The sequence below is a fragment of the Phodopus roborovskii genome, unplaced genomic scaffold (assembly GCF_943737965.1).
Source record: "Phodopus roborovskii unplaced genomic scaffold, PHOROB, whole genome shotgun sequence".
Taxonomy (NCBI): Eukaryota; Metazoa; Chordata; class Mammalia; order Rodentia; family Cricetidae; genus Phodopus; species Phodopus roborovskii.
The window spans coordinates 28,707,322-28,727,749 of record NW_026126541.1 but is presented as its reverse complement, the minus strand read 5'-3'; the positions used below and the strand labels follow the sequence as shown (position 1 = coordinate 28,727,749).

General features: G+C 43.6%; 1 protein-coding gene across 1 annotated transcript in view; it reads left to right on the top strand.

Annotated features, from left to right (window-relative positions):
* Positions 1-20,428, top strand: part of Pdcd1lg2 (programmed cell death 1 ligand 2) — a 38,078-nt gene that overhangs the window by 10,231 nt on the left and 7,419 nt on the right. The window contains exons 2-4 of the mRNA XM_051199960.1: positions 2,845-3,150; positions 13,023-13,292; positions 18,786-18,921. Coding sequence (XP_051055917.1) covers positions 2,845-3,150; positions 13,023-13,292; positions 18,786-18,921 — 712 coding nt within the window. The remainder of the gene's footprint in view (positions 1-2,844; positions 3,151-13,022; positions 13,293-18,785; positions 18,922-20,428) is intronic.

Below are 20,428 nucleotides of genomic sequence, written 5' to 3'. Positions count from 1 at the left end.
CAGGAAGCTGAGAGAGAGGGACACTGGTGCTCAGTTCACTTTCTCACAGTTATTTAGCCCAGGACCCTAGTCCGAGCATGGTGCCACTCACATTCAAGGTGGATCTTCCTTGCTCGATTAAGTCTCTCTGGACCCTCTCACAGACATGCCCAGGGGTTTAGATCCTAGGCGTTTCTAAATCCCATCAAATTGAAGGAAAAAAAAACCAAACTAATTATTACAGTTCTCATAAAAACAGATCTTAACACTGAGAGGGTCCTGCTATGGAAACTACGTGTAAGGTATGTAAGAACTTGTGATTTTAGCATTCAGTAGAGTGTCCAAAATGGAATCGTACAGGAATTCTTGAACTCCGGCATCCTTCTTCACTTGTATGAGCCTAGGGTCTTCTCAGCAAGGGCATGCATGATTAGCAATGTTTTGCAAAGGAGCACACACCTTAGAGTCTTTTTCCTGACTCTGCTGCACAAACAAGTGCTGATTCCCCATAGCTGAGACCAATATGCTAGATAGTAGAAAAAACACCAAAGCAAACTTACTCTTATCTTTAACTTCTTAGGATATCTTAGGATAAAGAAGGAAAAATTTGAATCAGAGGAGACTTGCAAGCTGAGTATGGTACAACACCCTGGCCACCTCCAGTACCCCGGAGGCTGAGGCAGGAAGGACTTGAGTCCAAGACCATATGGGACTACCTAGCACTGCCCTGCCTCACAAACAAAAACAATCTAAAAGAGAATTTCAGTGTGAGTCATCAACCAGCAGGAAACACAAACTTACTCACACTTTGGAGTTGGGTCGGGGAATAGACAAGCATTCTGGTTAATTAATATCCTAGTTCACCACAATTGTGGTGTGCAACTAGAATCTGAGGGCCTAGACCGCTGAGGCAGGAGTAAAAGTTAACAGCCAGCCTGGCTACATAGTGAGACCCAGTCAGTGAAAGAAAGAAAAGAGGGAAGGAGAGAGGAAGAGAGAAGGGAGGAAAGAAAGAAAGAGAGGGAGAGAGAGAGGGAGGGACGGGCAGAACATCCTAGCTAATAAAGAATGACTACCTGTTCCATATGGACTACTACTGTCCCAAGAACTAAACCATCCCCTGGAAGAATGTTTTCTGACAGATGTGGGTGGTACATGTGTTCCACCTTGCCCACATTTTCCCACAGAACCAAGAGATAGATCCTAGCCTCCTTAAAAGAAAATGGACAGGCTCACGGAAGTTGAATGACAGGTCCGCACTCAGAGGCTCCTAACTGATCAGGCTACTACTGGGATCTGAATCCAAGCTCACCTCTCACTAGATGAAAATACTTAGAAAACACCCACAACTATTTGATGATCAGATTATTTGACTGTATGACTGAGTGAAAGCTATATTGAATATAATTCGATCTGATCTTCTGCAGTGATTCAGAAATGGCTTCCAGATCTTTCCATACCTTCCTCTAAGGGTGCCCCGTCAACACTGATGGATACAGCACACACTTTCCCACCCACACACTACTGCCCTTCCTATTTCTGCTATGTTAAAGGCTTATTCAGATTAACCAGGCTTTTAAAATGCAAGCAAATGGGTCACTCTGAGTAGGCAGAAACCCAGTAACACACTAGTAAAAGAGAGGCTAGGCACAAAAGCAAGAACTTTTTAAATTTAAGTTCTCTGCTGGCACTGCTCATCTTCCTGGGAGCTCCCTGCCTTCGTAGAGTAAGAAATATTCATCCCCAAAGAATACAAGTCTACTTAGAAAACATGTAGGGGGATTGAAATCAAATTAAAGAGGGGTAAATTTCCCTCTAAATAATTCAACTCCCCTAGCCTGTGGTTCTGCCTCCATATGAAACTACCTTGCATATCTCTGGTGAGATGTGTCTTATATCCTGGGAAACACTGCAAATAGATACTGCAGCTTTTCAGGCCAAATACCAATGGACCCGGAATTGTAAGCATATTAACTGTATTCTTGGAGCCAAATGTCTTTGAACAAAATCATAAGATCCTAATGACGACACATGTTTCAGGTCAAGGTAACAGTATTAAAGAATATAGTTATAAAATACCTTCTGTGAAACTTGGCCTGTAGTAGTTAAACATCGTTCCCTATCTTTTTCCTTTGACTTTATTGATCCAAAATAGTGAACATCCATGGTGGATTCACATGACCTGGTGGTCACCGGTGAAAGATAGAAATACAGCACAGGTCTTAGCTGTGCACTCTTAGTTAAGTAGATTAACCTTTCTGTGCCTCATCCCGTTTTCAAAAGGGAGGTAGCAATACCACCTGTCTCACTGGCTTCCAGGAGGACTAAATGAGGTGCTGTTGTGTCTAAGTATATCTAAGAGCTCTGTATGAGGTGGGTGTCATTACCAACACTGGTTAGAGATGGTGCTATTTGGCAAAGAGAGGTTAAAAACTAAAGGAAATCATCCCAGATGATAAGATAGAACAACAATAAATAAAATGGAGGTAGCCCTCGATGGTAGGGCAGCCTATGGTCTCAGGAGTAGCATGCTCTGGGCTAACTGCAGGGCTCTGAGGTGGGATATTGTTGGGAGCAAGGAGGCCTGTCCATCAGAAGCTCCTACTGGGCTGTTCAGGAGAAGCAGGAGTGGGGATCAGCTGGGCGGGTGGGAATGTTCAGAGAAGGAAACCACCTCTGCATGCTGAAACAAGAACTCCACTGTTTCTGTATGGGACGGGAAGGGAAGCAAGGAGAGCCATGAGGACAGCCCAGAGAATGACAGGGGTCTCCTGGAAGATGCCGGAGGGGTGGAGCCCAGCTCCCATTCTACAAGAACTGAAATGTGACAGAATTAGACAACAGCAAGCTGTCTTTGCCTTTCAGCTTTATTCACAGTGACAGTCCCTAAGGAAGTGTACACAGTAGAGTTCAGCAGCAACGTGAGCCTGGAGTGTGACTTTGACCTCAGTGGATGCGCGGAGCTTGAAGAAGTAAGAGCCAGCTTGCAGAAGGTAGAAAACGATACCTCATCGCCCAGTGAGAGAGCCACCCTACTGGAGGAGGCGCTGCCACTGGGGAAGGCCTTGTTCCACATCCCCAGTGTCCAAGTGAGCGATGCGGGGCAATACCGCTGTCTGGTCATCTGCGGGGCTGCCTGGGACTATAAGTACCTGACGGTGAAGGTCAAAGGTGAGTGTTTGCAAGTCGTCGCTGATGGTAGGTTGTAACAGCTGCGCACCATAGCACTCTACTTTCAGTAGCTCGAGTGAAAGCTGAAAACCTGGTTGAAAGAGGCTATATTGGTTGGTTTTTACTCTTTCGGCTCTTTCTCTGTTGGGGGGGGGGCACCACCCACCTCCCAAATGAAATCACACAAGCAGAGGCTTATTCTTACTTATGAATGCTCAGTCTTAGCTTGACTCATTTCTAGCCAGCTTTTCTTAACTTAGCCCACCTACCTTTTGCCTCTGGGCTTTTATCTTTATTCTATATTCCTTTCCTTATTTCTTACTCCTTGGCGTCCTGTGTAGCTGGGTGGCTGGCCCCTGATGTCCTCCTCCTCCTTTGCTCTGCTCTCTCTCTTCCCTTCTCTCCTTCTATTAATTCTCTCTGCCAGGCAGCCCCACATCCTTTCTCCTGCCTTGCTATTGGCCATTCAGCTCTTAATTAGGCCAATCAAGCTTTACAGAGTTAAACAAATGCAACGTAAAAGAATGCAACACATCTTTGCATCATTAAAACAAATGTTCCACAGCATAAACAAATGTAACCCATCTTACAGTAATGTTCCACAAGAGGGGCAGCTACTTCAAAGGGGACAAAGGGGCATCTGAAAAGAAATATATTTTGACATCTGGTATAACTAAAGGTAAACTGGCTAAAGGAAGTCAGAATGAGGAGACATCCTGCCTTTTCCTCTGCTGGACTCAGGACCCCCTGTGCAGGGAGATTTCTTCCTTAAAGCAATGGTTGTCACAGAGGGAACCTTTTGGTTCCCACAGACTCTGTGAGGGAAACACAGGCTTGGGGTCTACATCTTCATTGTTCTCAATCTCTTTCCCAAATGGATGAACCTGAGAATGAACCACCAGGCAAGGCATTTAGGGCTACCCTTTCTCTCTCCTCACGAAAGGCCTGCCTCCCTTCACAGATATAATCCATTGCCCCAAGGTTTAAAACCTCCACAGAGCCACACAAGAGTGAAGAGAAACCCCATGCCTCACAGAGCAGTGTAGCTGCTGCCTCTTCTACCTGGACAGCAGCTGCCAGATGCTCACCTAGAGGATCCTCGCCTAGAGATAACAGCTGGCAATCTAAATTAGCAAGCTTTGCCTGATAAACTATGCCTTTCAGCTTGCTTCCAGTTCCTACCTAATTCAAAAAGCAAGATTCATTAGCCATTTTAGCTACAAAAAAATGAAAAATACAATGAATGTTTTATTTTTCCTTCATTTTTCACACTTAAGAATTGTCAATATCCATGATATTTTACATTTTGGTAATATGTGTTGATAATGGCAGTTGAATCACATGTCTTAAATAGCACCATCTCTAACCAGTGTTGGTAATGACACCCACCTCATACAGAGCTCTTAGATGCACTTAGACATAACAGCACCTCATTTAGTCCCCCTGGAAGCCAGTGAGACAGGTGGCATTGCTACCTCCCTTTTGAAAATGGGATGAGGCACAGAAAGGTTAATCTACTTAACTAAGAGTGCACAGCTAAGACCTGTGCTGTATTTCTCTGTCTTTCACCGGTGACCACCAGGTCATGTGAATCCACCATGGATGTTCACTATTTTGGATCAATAAAGTCAAAGGAAAAAGATAGGGAACGATGTTTAACTACTACAGGCCAAGTTTCACAGAAGGTATTTTATTTTTTATTTTTTTTTATGCATATAGAGTATTTTTTATTTAATTTTATATAACAAAGTCCAATTAAATGAAAACAAACATTTATACACAATATTTGGGAATTTGGGCGTCGTTCTTTCCAAACTACTTCCTGCTGGTAAGGGGCGCTGTCTTGGGGGGATTCGAAGAAGATTCAGATATCCTAGCTGTAGTCTGTAGGGCTGTTTTGTCCAGCTGTTTGGAATGTAGGATCAGCTTGTACTCTGTTTCAGGCGGTCTGGTGTGATCAAACCACATTAGTCTGGAAGGAATCCACATCTTTTCATTTTCTGTGGAAACAAAAATAGAAATACTTTTCCCCAGTAACTTGTTCTTCAACTTAAATTTTGGAGTCAAAGCGTTTTTTTTTTTTTTTTTTTTTTTTTTTTTTAATTATTATTTTACATGTCGATCCCAGTTCCCTCTCCCTCCCTCCCTCCCTCCCCCCAAGCCCTCCCTCCCTCCTTCCCTCCCTTTTGCCCTCTCTACCCTCTCCCATGCACTCTAAACACCCTCCCCTCCCAACCCCCCACCACAATACAATATGTAGGGGAATGCCATCCAGTTGGGGTCATGTAGATCTGACAGGTCCTGTGAAGTAGGAACTAGGGCTTCTCTCCTATCTCTAGAATAAGGCAGTTATCCCTCCATGGGGGATATGTTTGCAAAGTCCTTTTGTGCACCAGGGATACATCCTGGCTCCACTGTCTGAGGTCTCTTAGACTGCTCAGACCTTCACAGAAGGTATTTTATAACTATATTCTTTAATACTGTTATCTTGACCTGAAACATGTGTCGTCATTAGGATCTTATGATTTTGTTCAAAGACATTTGGCTCCAAGAATACAGTTAATATGCTTACAATTCCGGGTCCATTGGTATTTGGCCTGAAAAGCTGCAGTATCTATTTGCAGTGTTTCCCAGGATATAAGACACATCTCACCAGAGATATGCAAGGTAGTTTCATATGGAGGCAGAACCACAGGCTAAGGGAGTTGAATTATTTAGAGGGAAATTTACCCCTCTTTAATTTGATTTCAATCCCCCTACATGTTTTCTAAGTAGACTTGTATTCTTTGGGGATGAATATTTCTTACTCTACGAAGGCAGGGAGCTCCCAGGAAGATGAGCAGTGCCAGCAGAGAACTTAAATTTAAAAAGTTCTTGCTTTTGTGCCTAGCCTCTCTTTTACTAGTGTGTTACTGGGTTTCTGCCTACTCAGAGTGACCCATTTGCTTGCATTTTAAAAGCCTGGTTAATCTGAATAAGCCTTTAACATAGCAGAAATAGGAAGGGCAGTAGTGTGTGGGTGGGAAAGTGTGTGCTGTATCCATCAGTGTTGACGGGGCACCCTTAGAGGAAGGTATGGAAAGATCTGGAAGCCATTTCTGAATCACTGCAGAAGATCGGATCGAATTATATTCAATATAGCTTTCACTCAGTCATATAGTCAAATAATCTGATCATCAAATAGTTGTGGGTGTTTTCTAACTTTGGGCAGCTGAAATCCCACAATAATAAGGAAAGATTTAATTTCAATAGCTGTACCTATTTTGTTATTAAGTATAAGAAGGTTACAAATGATAAATCAGAGAACAAACATATATGCATGTGTATTTGTAAGAATGAAGCAATTATTTGTTGGAAATATTTATAAAATTCTAAATATGTATTTTTCAATATAAAAGCTTATAGAAAAGTCTAAGAATCACAGTGACACACAAGAGGGAACATTGTGTCTAATTTTCATCAGAGGAGTGTAAACAGAGAGCAGTGTTAAAGACTAACAAGTAAGAGTAACTTATGGAGATGCTGAGCTTCAGATCTGGGGCCTAGGGAAACATCCTACAAATGGAGTATGAACAGAGGGTTAGTTTGACCTTCAAATCTAGGGAATAAATCTGTTCAATAGGGTATGTAACACCTCTCTCCACACAGTGACTCATTAAATATAGGGGGGGAAAGTGGACTTCAAAAGGATAGAAAAATGATGAGGCAGAAAGAGGAAAAGATCCAGACGAGATGGTGGCTTCCAAAAAACCCTGCTGTAGCCACGTGACTAAAAGCCATCAGGCAGGAGAGTGGCTGAAGAGTACAGAGGCACTGAGAGAGGCCAGGGCCTCACAAAGCTGCCAGGTGGACGAGTGATGTGCAAAGAGGCCTCCAGGCAGGCTCAGAGCAACGGAGCAGCAGGCCACAGTCAAGCTGGAGCTAAGCATAGAAACAGATGAGCCACTGTGGGGAATGAAGTACTTTAACCCAACAGGAAGATATGAATACAACTTCAAAAGGCTGAGGAAGGAGGCAACATGCCTCCCATTGCAGGGAATCCACCAGAAATGATGACAAAGGGCATAGCAAAGGAAGCTGGAAAAGAAGCCTTGGGTGGAAAGGTAACTGACATCTGAAACTCTGGGCCTAAGGAAAGCATAGGCTGTATTGACTTACTGAGGGAGCCATACCTCTTTCCTCAGCTCCTTTCCCCTCAGGGAACAAGGGAATAAGGCTATTAGAGTCAAGAACATACTGTCCTGACTTTCCAAGAGGGTCAAGCATCTGGAATCTGACCCTATATTATTGTGCAGGCTGTTTAATGACAGACTGAAAGCAATCCTCAAAGTTGTTTCAATGATTATTTGTACTTTGCCTGGATCCTGTAAGACAAAGACACCTAAGAACTAGGTTTCCCACTTTATTTGCAGTCACTATGATGATTAAGATAATAATACTTTAGGTACAGTTTGTTCTAATCTTAGAAGTGATAAGGAGACTAAGAGATGGGTAAGAGCACTTACTGGGCAAGTATAAGGATCTGAGTTCGAATTCATAGCACTCACATTAAGAAGAAACCATGTCTGTATCCTCAGTGTTGTAGGTTAGGTACAGCAGGTTCTGGAACTCACTGGTCATGGTATCCTAACCAAAAACAGTAAACTTCAAGTTCAGTGAGATATCCTGTTTCAAGGGAATACAGTGGAGAATAAGAAAAACATGCAGGAGTTTCTTCTGATCTTCACATGGGCATGCCCACCTGCATACACACACGCACACACACACACACACGTGCTCACAGAAACATGTACCGTATATACCACATACCTCCAATGTGAACATGCCCACCTGCACACATGTCACAAAGAAACATACAACACATACTCCCCCCAACCCACACATACCAGAGAAATAGAAACCATGAAATTTGTAGAAATCAAAAGTAGAGAGTTATCATTCTTTTAGAGACTGAAAGTCAACAGGGACCAAGGGACGAAGTCACATCATCCATGGTGCCAAGGAAGAGGTAAAGGGGAAAGCCGGGCCGATAGACCCCCGGATGATCACTTCACAGACTCATCGGTGAGAGCTGGTACCAGGAATGAAATGATTCTGCTGCTATAGAAACCATCAGAGCAGAGATGGAGGGAGATGGCCTTTGATTAATGAGAAAGCTGAGAGTTTGAAAGATCATGTCACCAGCCATTGGCTAACACCTTTCAGATTTGCGAGAGCAGGTTCTTAGCCACTGAGCTTATTCTGTGTGTTTTACTCAGCCAAACACGTGTCTGTGGGATGAAACTGATGACATAAAAATGAGCTCAGTTACTTGTTGTGTTCATAGCAAATACAGCCTCTGGGGGAAGTAGGGACTTCTATTTATAGATATAACTACAAGTTAGGTAGCTAACTGATTGCCATTATGAGAAAAATAGAGGTTACTAAAGATAAAAGGCAGTGTTTTTAGTTGGTCTAGCCACAGTGGAAATCAGAATAGAGGTTCCTCAGAAGACTAAAAATAGTACTGTGTTTGATCCAGCTATAGTAGTCCCGAGTATGTATTCAAAGGACTCTAAGTCAGCACAGCCTAAAAATACCTACCATGTTTATTGTAGCACTACTCATAATAGCCAAGTCATAGTCTAGTTGCCCTCAATGCACAAAGAAAATCTATATGTGGTTAATGGAATATTTGCCTATAACAAAGAACAAAATCAGGTCATTTATAGGAACATGGATAGAGGTGGAAATCATTGCGTAGAGAGACATAATGGAGACTTGGGAAGAAGGTATGTGTTTGGTCTCATCTGTGGAATCTAAGGGGGAAAGGGATGCCATCAAAGGAAAGGATGGAAGTGGGAGGGAATATAACTGAGGATAATGGAGGAGTGACTGTCATTCGAGTACAGTAATGCATTATGGAAATGTCAATATAATCCATATTTTATACAGTTCTTGTATGCCATAAAAAGAATGGTAGGATCTTTTAAAAGCCACATTCCATAATGATAAGAATAAGCTCCATAGGGAGAAGTGACTTTTCTAAATGTACATGCATCTAACAATATATCTTCACTTTGTCCGCACCTGTGGCACAGACCACACCCATTGGGAGTGGGGACAGGGGCAGATGTTACCTGAGGGAACTAAGTGAATATCTCACTACACAAGATGAAGAAGACAATGACAAATGAGTGTATATGTGAGTTTGTGGTTCATCTCTGCATTTGACTCATCTGTATTTGATTCATCTCTGCTGTAACAGGTAGGGCAAATAGGAAGCAGAAGACTACTTAGCCGTCCTGGCCAACCTCAGATTACCTGTTGTTTCTAGGCTTATGTCCAACACTAACCAAGGTAGCTATCTAGCAAAGTTGCTAGAGAAGATACTTCTCAGTGAGCAGGAAGTTGGAACTCTTGGATTTTAAAAACTATTTTTACCACTGAATCTCTAAATTTTACTCATCTTTTCTCAAGAAAAGTCTAGCTTCCCCATTATGCCTTTTTGGGGGTGATGCCTCTCTAGCCACTTCCCAAATGAAAAGGAGCTACGGAAGCATTTTTGATACTGTAATTGTTCCCCAAACCCTGCTGGTTCTTTTAGCTGAGTATCTATCCCTTTCCCATGTGTCACTTCATCTGAACATCACAAGGCAGAGTTTTAGCCAGCCCTGATCCCTGGTCCTGTCCTCCATCTTCAGAATCATATCTCTGTTCAGCACAGACCAGTTTCTTTCTGTTTGAAGCTTTCCTGCAGGAGCTGGCTGGAGTTCACCTATAGCACACTACTCCAATAAATCTAGGCTGCTTTGTTTTGTTTTTTGTTTGTTTTTGTTTTTTTCTACCCCCAATCCATAAAAGATAGAAATAAGATGCAGTGTAAAGTGTGGCTAAATTAGAGATAAAGTGGCTACTCCCAAAGGTTGCTTTAGACAGTGTTTGGTTGCCCCAGACAGCCGAAAACTTGGTTCCAAGGTGATTGGTAAAACTAGACCAAATCATTCAGTAGACTATCAGAACCCAATTCTCTTCATTATCTGTGAGCTCTGGGTATTACAGTTCCAAGTTATAGTCTGTCATTGAGGGAAAATCAAGGCAGGAACTCAAGGTAGCTACTAATATTACATCCAGGGTGAGAAACAGAGAAAAATAAATGCATGTACACCTGCTTGCTTGTGCTGTTTAATTCTCTACTTTTAGGTAGTTCAGTCCCACCTGCCTAGGAAACTGCGCCACGCAGAGTGAGTTGGGTCTTTCCATATCAATTAACTTAACCAAGATAATACCCAATAGAGCTTCCCACAGACCACCTCAGTGTGGACCACCCCTCATTGAGATGGTCCTCCTCACCAGATGACTATAGGTTGCATCAAGTTGGCAACTAAAGGTAACCATCGAAGACCCTACTCATAAAATGTAAGAACATCTGCATCGTGGCTGGGGATAAAGCACAGTGGAAAAATACTGGCCTAATATGTACAACCCTAGGATTAATCCCTAGAGATGGGGGTGGGTGGGGACCTTGCTCCATGCCCCCAGATATAGGCAAACTAGAAAAATGTCAGAACTTTTGAGGCAAACTTTCCGGTCCGGGTGGGTATGCTCACTACATAGAGACACAAATGTAAAGAATGGGCCCAAAGGTCCACTGGTTATGATCACAGTACAGCTCTCTGGGAAAGCCCTGATTCAAAGGGTGTCTGGATAAGTAGTCAAATTAGTAAGTAAAGACACAAAAGAGGACGATGGAGAGGCAAAACACAAAGAAAAGGACCTGACCATTCCTTCTTCTTTCTGATTTACATTATATAAAAAGAGCATGCCACAAAACTTATAGTTAAGATTAAGTCAATTGAATGTATTTAAGGGTCTTTATAAAGCCGTTACCAACCTGACCATGGTGATTCAGGCCTATAATCCCAGTACCTATTAGGGTGCAGAAACCAGAAGGCAGCAAATTCAAGTTCAACCTGGGATGCATAGTGAGTTCAAGGCTAGCCTGGGCTACATTGAGATACCCTGTCTCAAAAATAAAATCTAAAAAAAAAAATATGGTTTTTAGTACTTTAGTACTTTAGTATAAAATAGTTTGGGATGCAGAGGCAGGTGGATCTCTGTGAATTCGAGGCTAGCCTGGTCTACAAAGTGAAAAACCCTGTCTTAAAAAACAAAAAAGAAAATTTTCATGCTTGTACATATTCTATTTGTTGTGCCTACCTGGTTTCCTCAACCTCCAAGAAAGTGACTCCCGACTGCAAAAGCAAAAGATTTTTATTGCTAAGAACAAAACAGGTTGGAACCTCACTCTACCGGAAGAGTAAGGCACAATCGTGAAGCATTTTCAAAAGGGAAAATGGAAAGAGAAGCTTGAGACCAGACCACTAGTCTCAGTCACAAGGTTTTCAAGGTTACAGATTTCACAGAGTACAAAGTTTCTTTACAAGGTTGGCAGGCTCAGTGGCCTTGTTCTCAAGATAATAGGGCAGCGAGGATGCTGGTGGTGGGTTCCAGCTTACTCTTTATCTCCTGGGCTCTGGTCCCGTACTCTGCAGTCAGGGAGTTATCTTCACTCTAGTTTTCCCTTCTTGCCATAAGCCCTAATTTATACCTCTTAGTTATTAATTTTCCACCACATGATTAGTTTAAGAACCTGTTGTAACCCAGCTGCTAGCAGTCACTGTTCACCATTGTAACAAACAACTCAAGTAGGGAGGATTTATTTTAGCTCATGTTTTCAGAGGCTTCAGTGCATTGTACACAGGAGGGTACACACAACAGAACTCCCATCATGGTTTGTTTTCTCTTTAGTTCATTGGAGTCTCCAGCCCATGGGGTGGTTGGTGCTGCCCATGTTCAAGGCAGACCTTCACATCCCCTAATTAATTCTCTCTGGAGAAGTCCTCACAGACACACCCATTTTGCTAATATCCTAGGAGCTTCTCATCCAATTAAGTTGACAAGATTAAGCATCTCAACAACTGTATTTTCACTTCAAAATTACTTTTCCTTCCATGATTGTACTAAACATCAATTTAAGTCAATAATTCCCACTTAATAAAAGCTGGAACTTGCTCCATCACCAAAAAGTCCACAGTTTACTGTCAACACTTCTAGCTCTACACATGTGGTGTTAATATTTGTTAATTTTTAGGTATGACCTAGGACTGTTGGGTAGTCTTTGTGTCTTCCTGACCCTCCAATTATCTCATTTCAGTTTTAGATATCTATGTTCTAGGAAGTAGGGAATCACACATGAATAATTCATTCAGCATATACAGAGCAGAACATGTCTGTATTGAGAAGTAATAATAAATACACCCAACTCTTAATTACTTACAACTAATCTTAAAAATAACAAAGGACATGTCTGTATTGAGAAGTCATAATAAATACACCCAACTCTTAATTAATAATCTTAAAGATAACAAAGGGAAACGGAAATTATGGGTAAACTTTCCACTGAAAAAGTGATCTGTGGGGGTTATTTAGTGCTAATCCTGTATTCATCCTCTTACTTCTCTCCACCCACTGATTATGAGACAGTTTAGACTACAATACAAGAGGCCACAGAATATGGCATAGTGCTAAGATACAAGTTTGTAGCCTTCTTAGTTTTAAACATTGGGTCTACCAGTCTTTATTCTTCTGACTTTGAACACCATTTTCAATATACCTGTCCTCAATTAGTTGAAAACATCAACATAGCATTTTTGTTGTATTGTACTAATTAAACTATTCAGTCTATGCAAAGTAATGTACCTGAGACATAGAAAATATTTTTAAAATGAAAAAGTATTACCTAAGATCAATAGTGATCATTTTATTTTCTCCTGCATTGAAGTAGAATCTACAGCAATCAAAATAAAACTTCTTTTTCTTCTGTTGTCCAGCTTCTTACAAGAAGATAGACACTAGGATCCTAGAGGTCCCAGGAACAGGGGAGATGCAGCTCACCTGCCAGGCTAGAGGTTACCCCCTGGCAGAAGTGTCCTGGCAAAATGTCAGTATTCCTGCCAACACCAGCTACATCAGGACCCCTGAAGGCCTCTACCAGGTCACCAGTGTTCTCCAACTAAAGCCCCAGCCTGGCAGAAACTTCAGTTGCATGTTCTGGAATGCTCACACGAAAGAGCTTACATCAGCCATTGTTGGCCCTCTGGGTAAGTACAGCCCCCATTTCCCAGTTCTACTGATCAGGGTTCAAGTGAGAAACAGATGGTGTGCTCACACAAGTCATTCAAGGAAGGTGTTATCAAGGGGCTCTTTGTGAAGTTAAGGCAGAATCTAGACGAATTACAAGGATAGAACAGGACAAAGATCTCTATTGAGCAAGAGTTCCCCACTGTTGGAACTGCCACCAGGAAAAAGGCAGCTGTGGGGACAGACACCCCTTGGAGTACCTCATCTGAGCAGCTTCAAGGAAGGAAGTGTGGGAATGACAGATAACCCAACCCCACACTTCAGGTCCTCCAGTATCGGGCTGGTGTCTCCCATTGGCTGAACCCAAAGATATATCCACAGGCTTCTTCCAGAAAGGTCAACATCCAGATCTCAGAGCATAGCATTACACTGTAGAGCAACGAGTGAATAGCATCGCATTGCTGGTGTTTGGCTGGCTCTACTGCTGGCCATTTGGTTATGTGGCATCCCTGAGAAACTGATCTCTAACCAAAAAAAAAAAAAAAAAAAAAAAATCACTCAGTCTGACTGGCTAGTTTTAGAAGCGGATTTCATCAGTTTGAATTTTTGCACCAGCAAAATTTGATACTGTTTGGACAAACCAGTACCTTTTTTTGTGCCAGGTATAGACATTTGTTTGAAAACTAAAATCTATCCATTAGAAAAACAATAATTTTTTTAAGAGACAGGATTTTTTTTTTCACCTTGTATGTAGTTCTTATTGCTCCTGTATCAAATTGCCACAAATGGAATGGTTCAAAACAACAAAGCTCTATTATTTCATACTTCTGGAGGTAAGTGAGGGTTATAGAGGCCCTAGGAGATAATCCATTTTCTTGCCTTTTCCAAACTATCATCTATATTGCTTGACTTGTGACTACTTCCTGCATCTTCAAAGACAATAGTCGGGTCACCCAGCCCTCTGCCCTTTGATCAGACCCTTTCACTCTCTTTCTCTTGAACCTTGGGCTTCATTAGACGCTCCCACCTATGTGTCCAAATAGGTTCAGATTTTGGGGGTACAGGAATCCAAAGGCTGAGATCCGCTTTCAGAACTAGCTAGGATGGCCAGTCAAGCTCTAATACTTTAATAAGACACCCGTTTTCTTGGAAGTGTCACCAGAACCAGTTAACTAGCACCACACGCAGTGAAATAATACTGATCCTACTTGCTTACAGCTCTGAAAGGACCCAGTGAAAAACGCCCCATTGGTCAGTGCTGGACAGAAGGGAAAATCCAGGGCCTCAGATGGTTTTTCTACTTTGGTCAGAGAATGCTAGTTTTCAGTTTTTTTCGTTAAATGGATAATTGGTTGAAAGGAAACAATCATGAAAGATGGAGTTAAAATCCTCTTTCCCTGGGGTTACTTAAAGCAGGCAGAGGGGAAGGAGCAGAGGGAGTCTCCCCTCCATGTGTGCCTTCTGCTTAGATGATTGTGGGGGGCTGCTAGGTGAGAGGCTTATACTTTCTCCACCTCCCCATGGAGCCAACCCTGACTGAACAGGAAATAAGCCAGTGTTCCTGATCCTGGAAGAGAGAAGGTGGAGGGGTTTCTTTGGGGGGGGGTCGTCTCTAGACAACCTGGCATATCCAAAAGGATTCAGGTCCCCAACAGGAGGGGGTACTGGTCTTAAGCTAGGGGGTTCTGACTTCAGCGAAACCTCTTGGTCAGTACAGGAAACAGAACTGACAGAAACACATAGAAACACACACACACACACACACATGCACACGCACATGCACACGCTCATGCACACGCACACAGGCACACACACACATAGCACAGTAAAGACAACCCAAGGTGCCCACTGCACTTTGATGAGCCTGAACAGAGGGAGAATTCAGTGACAGCTCACGTGGATTTCAGACACTGAGTCAGCGTCAGTCCAACGTCTCCTTTGTGTCCAAACAGGAGGTGCCTTCACCAGTCTTACCTTTAGAGGTGACAAACCAGGCAACTTTCTAATTTGTCTCCTTGTGAGGTGGAGAAGTCAGACTCTTCCAAAGCATTGGGCATCAATTGATCAATGAGAGCCCCATAGTTCAGGTTTTGTAGCCCCAGGAGTCCCCTTAGGACTTCACTCTTCCTCACTCCAAGGATCTCAGAGACACCCCTGCCCTGTGTCTTGAGGTCTGGTCTCTGTGGGACCTCTAGAAATGTGGGGTATCCACCTGAGAAGACTGCTCAGACATGGGTTTCAGTCAATAGAAAGTCTTTATTAGCCCTCTGGCCACTAGATCCCAGTGTAGGCCCAAGTATTTCTCCGGGTGAGCTTTTAAGAACAGAAACTATATTCTGGGTTGACACATTTCAGTTAACAAGAACATTTAGCCATAAACATAACTATAGAAGCCAAAAAGCAAGGTTAGTACTTTAGAGACTTTCCCAGGACTATGGACGTTGATGGGTCAGGTCTTTGTTTTCATTGTGGCAGGTGGTTCTGTCTATGTGCTGAGTTTTATGGTCCAAATGGTACTTCCATCATGGAGTCAGTTATGTTAAGATCTAGGGGCCACTTCCACACCTTTGTGCACTAAGTTCCTTCCCCATAAAACGACACTATTTGCAGCCCCCGCCCCCAGCCCTGTCCCTCAGACCACTCATGCAGCTTCAGACTCAGGTTCTCGTCTTGCTCATTAAGGTCTTTTGCCCACATCTCTTCATTAAGACCTTTTACCAACACCACTTGCTTATCTTCCTGTGGCTGTGTATTATGTTTTCTCGGGTTTTTATGTGTATTGTCCATGTGTTTTCACAGTTCATACGGGCATTCTTTATATCCAGACTGGAGTGAAAGCAGCGCTTGGTAAATGCTGCAGTGTTGGGTGGGAGATACCATCTTGAAGACCCCAGCTCCCTCACCTCAGCTCCTAGTCTGTGTGGGCAGTCAGCTCAGAGACGATGCCCTCATGTGTGACACAAAGCAGCAGCAGCAGAGATAACCACAGTCACACATCCTCCCAAGGTGTTGCCTGGCTGACTTAAAACTATCCTGTTTCTACTCACTCTCCTAAACCAAGCTACTCACTCACTGCTGACCTCTACGAACCACGTCAGGCTTCTCCAGAAGTCAATGAACAAAACAGATGCAGAAACGAGAAACTGGGTGTGGGAGGGTGTCTGCCACTACAGACAGAAAGCTGAACATACTGAATTTTGGTCAGAAGTTAGGGAGTTATCAGGTCATTTTTCTTTAGAAACAGGGCTGTCCTCAGCCAGCTGCTATATATTGTCATTGGGAAATATAACTGGGCTAGACTGTGGGAGTGATTATAGAATGCCTGGTGGGGTTGGCAGAAAAGTGAAACCCACCTGGCACATCTGAGGGGGGGGATCCAGGCAGCAGAAAAGAATGTGGGCTCTGTAACCACACAGATTTCAATGCTAAAAAGTTACTGTGGTAATTACATGAAACACAAGACTAAAGGGTGAAGTGAAAAACTAAGTTACCACCAGTAAGATTCTTGGCTTCTTTCTGAACAGCAGTAGTCTGTGGTAAGAACAGGACAGTTGTTTTTTCCCATTGCTTATCATTGTTAAAGAGAATGCAGTTATAATAAAATAATATTGAAGAATATGTAGACTAAGCCGCCACAATGAAGAGACAAGCATACAATGAATCAAAGCAGCCATGTGTTTTCCCATTACATAACACTCAAATATAGAAAGTGCTCTAAGCAGCTAAATGACTACATCCCATAAGTCATGTAGTGACCCAGGTTATTCCCATCTTGTTTCTCTGCCATTCTTCTGGTTATTGTCACTGTTGCACTGCCAAAGCAGGGTCACTGCCAAATCCATATTTCTACCTTTGGAGAGAGAAAAGTGGTAAAAGATACTTTGATGTTTTACAGTCAAGATCCAGAAGACCCACTTTTGATCTGAACTTAGTTTTTGCTACTGGGTACACCTAAATTCTGGCCCATGTGTTAGAAACGCAGTCTTTTGAGAACCATGCCTAGCTAGTAGCCTAGCGCTGGGAGGGGAGGGAGTGGATGAGAAGAACCAGCAGGTTGCCACAAGGTAACTACTAGGTGATACAAAGTATCAGCTAGGTGGACTAGTCTGTTCAGCCCAGAAACCGACTGACACCTCTCACGCAGTGATGCTAGGCTTCATACAGGACTGAGGGATGACTTAGGTGCCACATCTGTCCTCCAGATACAGTCTAGGGAGGCTAGAGTGTTCAAGAATGAGCAGAAACTCGACACATAGAAGATCTGTGAAGAAACTTGGCCAGAACAGAGGTTCCCAAAGGCACTGAGGCAGGGGCCTGATTAGCATGCACTTAGTAGTGAAGAGGCAGTGCGGTCACCCAGGGTTTTGTGACATGGCTTAGACAAGCAGACTCTGACCTTTTTGTTCTTCTTGGGTGAAGATGATTCCTATGGAGCCTGAGCAGATCTGGGTCTGTAACCCTGGCTGTGCCATTTCCTTGGAAGCAGTGACCATAGATAGATTATTTAGCATCCCTGAGGTGCTACAGTGGCTCAGGACTAAGTGGTGTCTAGCACTTTCTCAGTTAAACTATTCCATGGTTCTCAACCTTTTGAGGGAGAGTCAGGAGCAGAGCAGCCATTGGTTCAAGCCCTCCTTCCTGAATAGTTCTGTACAGTTTTCCTTTTAGTCTCTGTCCATCACACCATGAGGCAACGTTCCAATCTCAGAAACAGACACAACCTGTGAGCCCATTCATTACCAAATTGTGAACACTCCGGTAATCCTTTCTTCTTCACACCTGGCCGACCTGAAGATACCCAGAGCTCTATAAGGCTGTCCCCCGGCCTCTGAATTAGTCTTCTCATCACCTCTAAATGGATGCTGTCCTCAGCACCAGCACCCTGGTTGGTCCAGACAAGCTAAGGATCCCTTGTAATCATTCACCCCATGACCTGAATGGCTAGATTTAATATGTCACCACTGCCTGGGATGTTCTGCTTTTTCCAACGGACCTTGCTAGTCTTTAAAATCAAATAACTAGTGGTACTTTTAAGCCCTTGAGTTCTCATCAGTGAGGGAGAAATTCAATTTTCGAACTGAGGTTTTGTTTTGTTTTTCCTGCTTGAATGAGAAAGGCAGGTTAATGAGGAGAATGGAAATGGAGACAGAGACAGAGATGGGGGTGGTGGTGATGGATGGGTAAGTGGGTGGGTGAGTGGATGGATGGATGGATGGAACGACAAAGTGGCAACAGGCACAGGATCTGGCCCCAGTCTGGGGTGTATCTCAGCTAAGCCCCTTGCAGTCTAACTTTGGGGAAATTTCATAGCTTCACTTTTTTTTTTTTTTTTTTAACCAGTGAAAATGGAGATCAAACTAGAGACTAATTGGGTGGCTGGGAAAGGAAATGAGGAGAGGCAAGGAGTGAAGGCTGAACCCTGTGGGTGGGGGTGGGGGGGAGGGCTCAGAAAGCCACACCAGCCTGGCTGTGAGCTGCCCTGTGATGGGATTTTGATTCTTTCCTTCACCCAGGTTGGACTGAACCCAGGGTCCCCAGAACATCACCACTTCATGTGTTCCTCCCGTCTTGCATCATTGCTTTAATCTTCATAGCTGCAGTGATAGCCCTGAGAAAGAAGCTCTGTGGAAAGCTGTATTCTAGACGTAGGTGAGTGACTTACAAGCAGTGGGAGCCCTCTGCTTGACTCACAGTAGCCTGCGACCTGCCAGTCTCCACTGAAACACGTCAAGGGCAGGAGGGCTTTGAGACGGCCCCGGGAAATTTTTACCCAGTGAAGAAAAAGGTTCAGTCTTCAGTGAGCTGAACCCACACACAGACTTTCCTTAAGCGGATGCTTGTTTCTGGACTGAAAAGGTTTGCATTGCACTCTGAGCCTCCAGAGTGCTGTCCTTTGGGTAATACAGGCAGCATTTGCTGTGAGAGGTTGCCAGCGGCGGTTTCCATCATTCTTTTTCTGGTTCTGGGCATGAGCTGTGTTAAACCTTCCTGGTCTCCTAGGGATCCACCCCTTCTGTCTGGGTGAGGAATAGAGAGAGACTTAGGAGCCTTCTCAGTTTGGGGAGGGTTTTGTGAGCATCAGCTCAGCCTGGACCTATTCGATTGGACCAGCCAGGGCTGGGCCATGCCTGCAGCTTCAAGTCCTAACCTAAACAGAGCTGCTCTGGTGTCTATCTGCAGTCTGTCTGTCCCTCGCTTCCTGGAAGGAGCCAGTACATAAAAACCCCAGAATTATGTAAATCTGTCTGGTGCTTTCCTTACTGGGACAGAGGCAGTACCCAGTAATCTTCTTTCCACACTGTCTTTGTCTGTCAAAAAGGAAATGGCATCTTTGACTAATTTGTTTGAAGTGGGCAGCACCAGCAAGGAGGAGAAGTTTGGGCAGCTGTCATCCTACACTGTGTCCTCATCTGTTGAAGTACTTTGTGTGTTGTCCACTGCCCTTTGCATGAATTATCAGGGCTGACCACAAGACCTCTAACTGTGGAGTTCAAGAACTGTTGTCAGAGGAAAATGAGAGCTTAGCATTCGGGGGGAGGTGGAGACTGGAGTAGCAGCCTGGGCTGCTCAGTGAAACCTAGCCTTGGGAGAAAAAAGAAACTATAAGGAGGAAGGGGGAGAAAGGAAGAAAGGGAGAGGGGGAACAGGTAAAAGCAGTGGGGAGAGGAAAGGGAAGGGAGGGAGGGAGGGAGGGAGGGAGGGAGGGAGGGAGGGAGGGAGGGAGGGAGAGAGGCAGGAGAGAAATTAGAGAAAGACACAGAGATGCGGGCAGAAGGGATCAGAAGAGCAAAGAGTGCCATGAGGCATTCCAGAGAAGACACTGGCAAATTCCCCTATAAAGATAGCAAGTTCTGCTGTATTAGCTCGGCCTACGTTTCTTGGAAATTGGGTTTCTCTCATCGATAGGTATATTTGCAATATCTCAAACATTGTCTGGTGTGTGTCAGAGGATGCTCAATAAAAGTGTGAGTTTTTATATTTTGACTCTATTTCTATCCATACGTGCATATGTATGTATAATGAATTGTAGGCATTTCGTCCCCATTCCCCACTCTTACTCCCCTTCCTTCCCTCCTGGCTTTCTTCCCAGCAAGCCCCTCCTCTACTTTCATTTCTTCTTTCTGGGTGTGGCTCACTGGGTTTAAGTGGAGTTGTG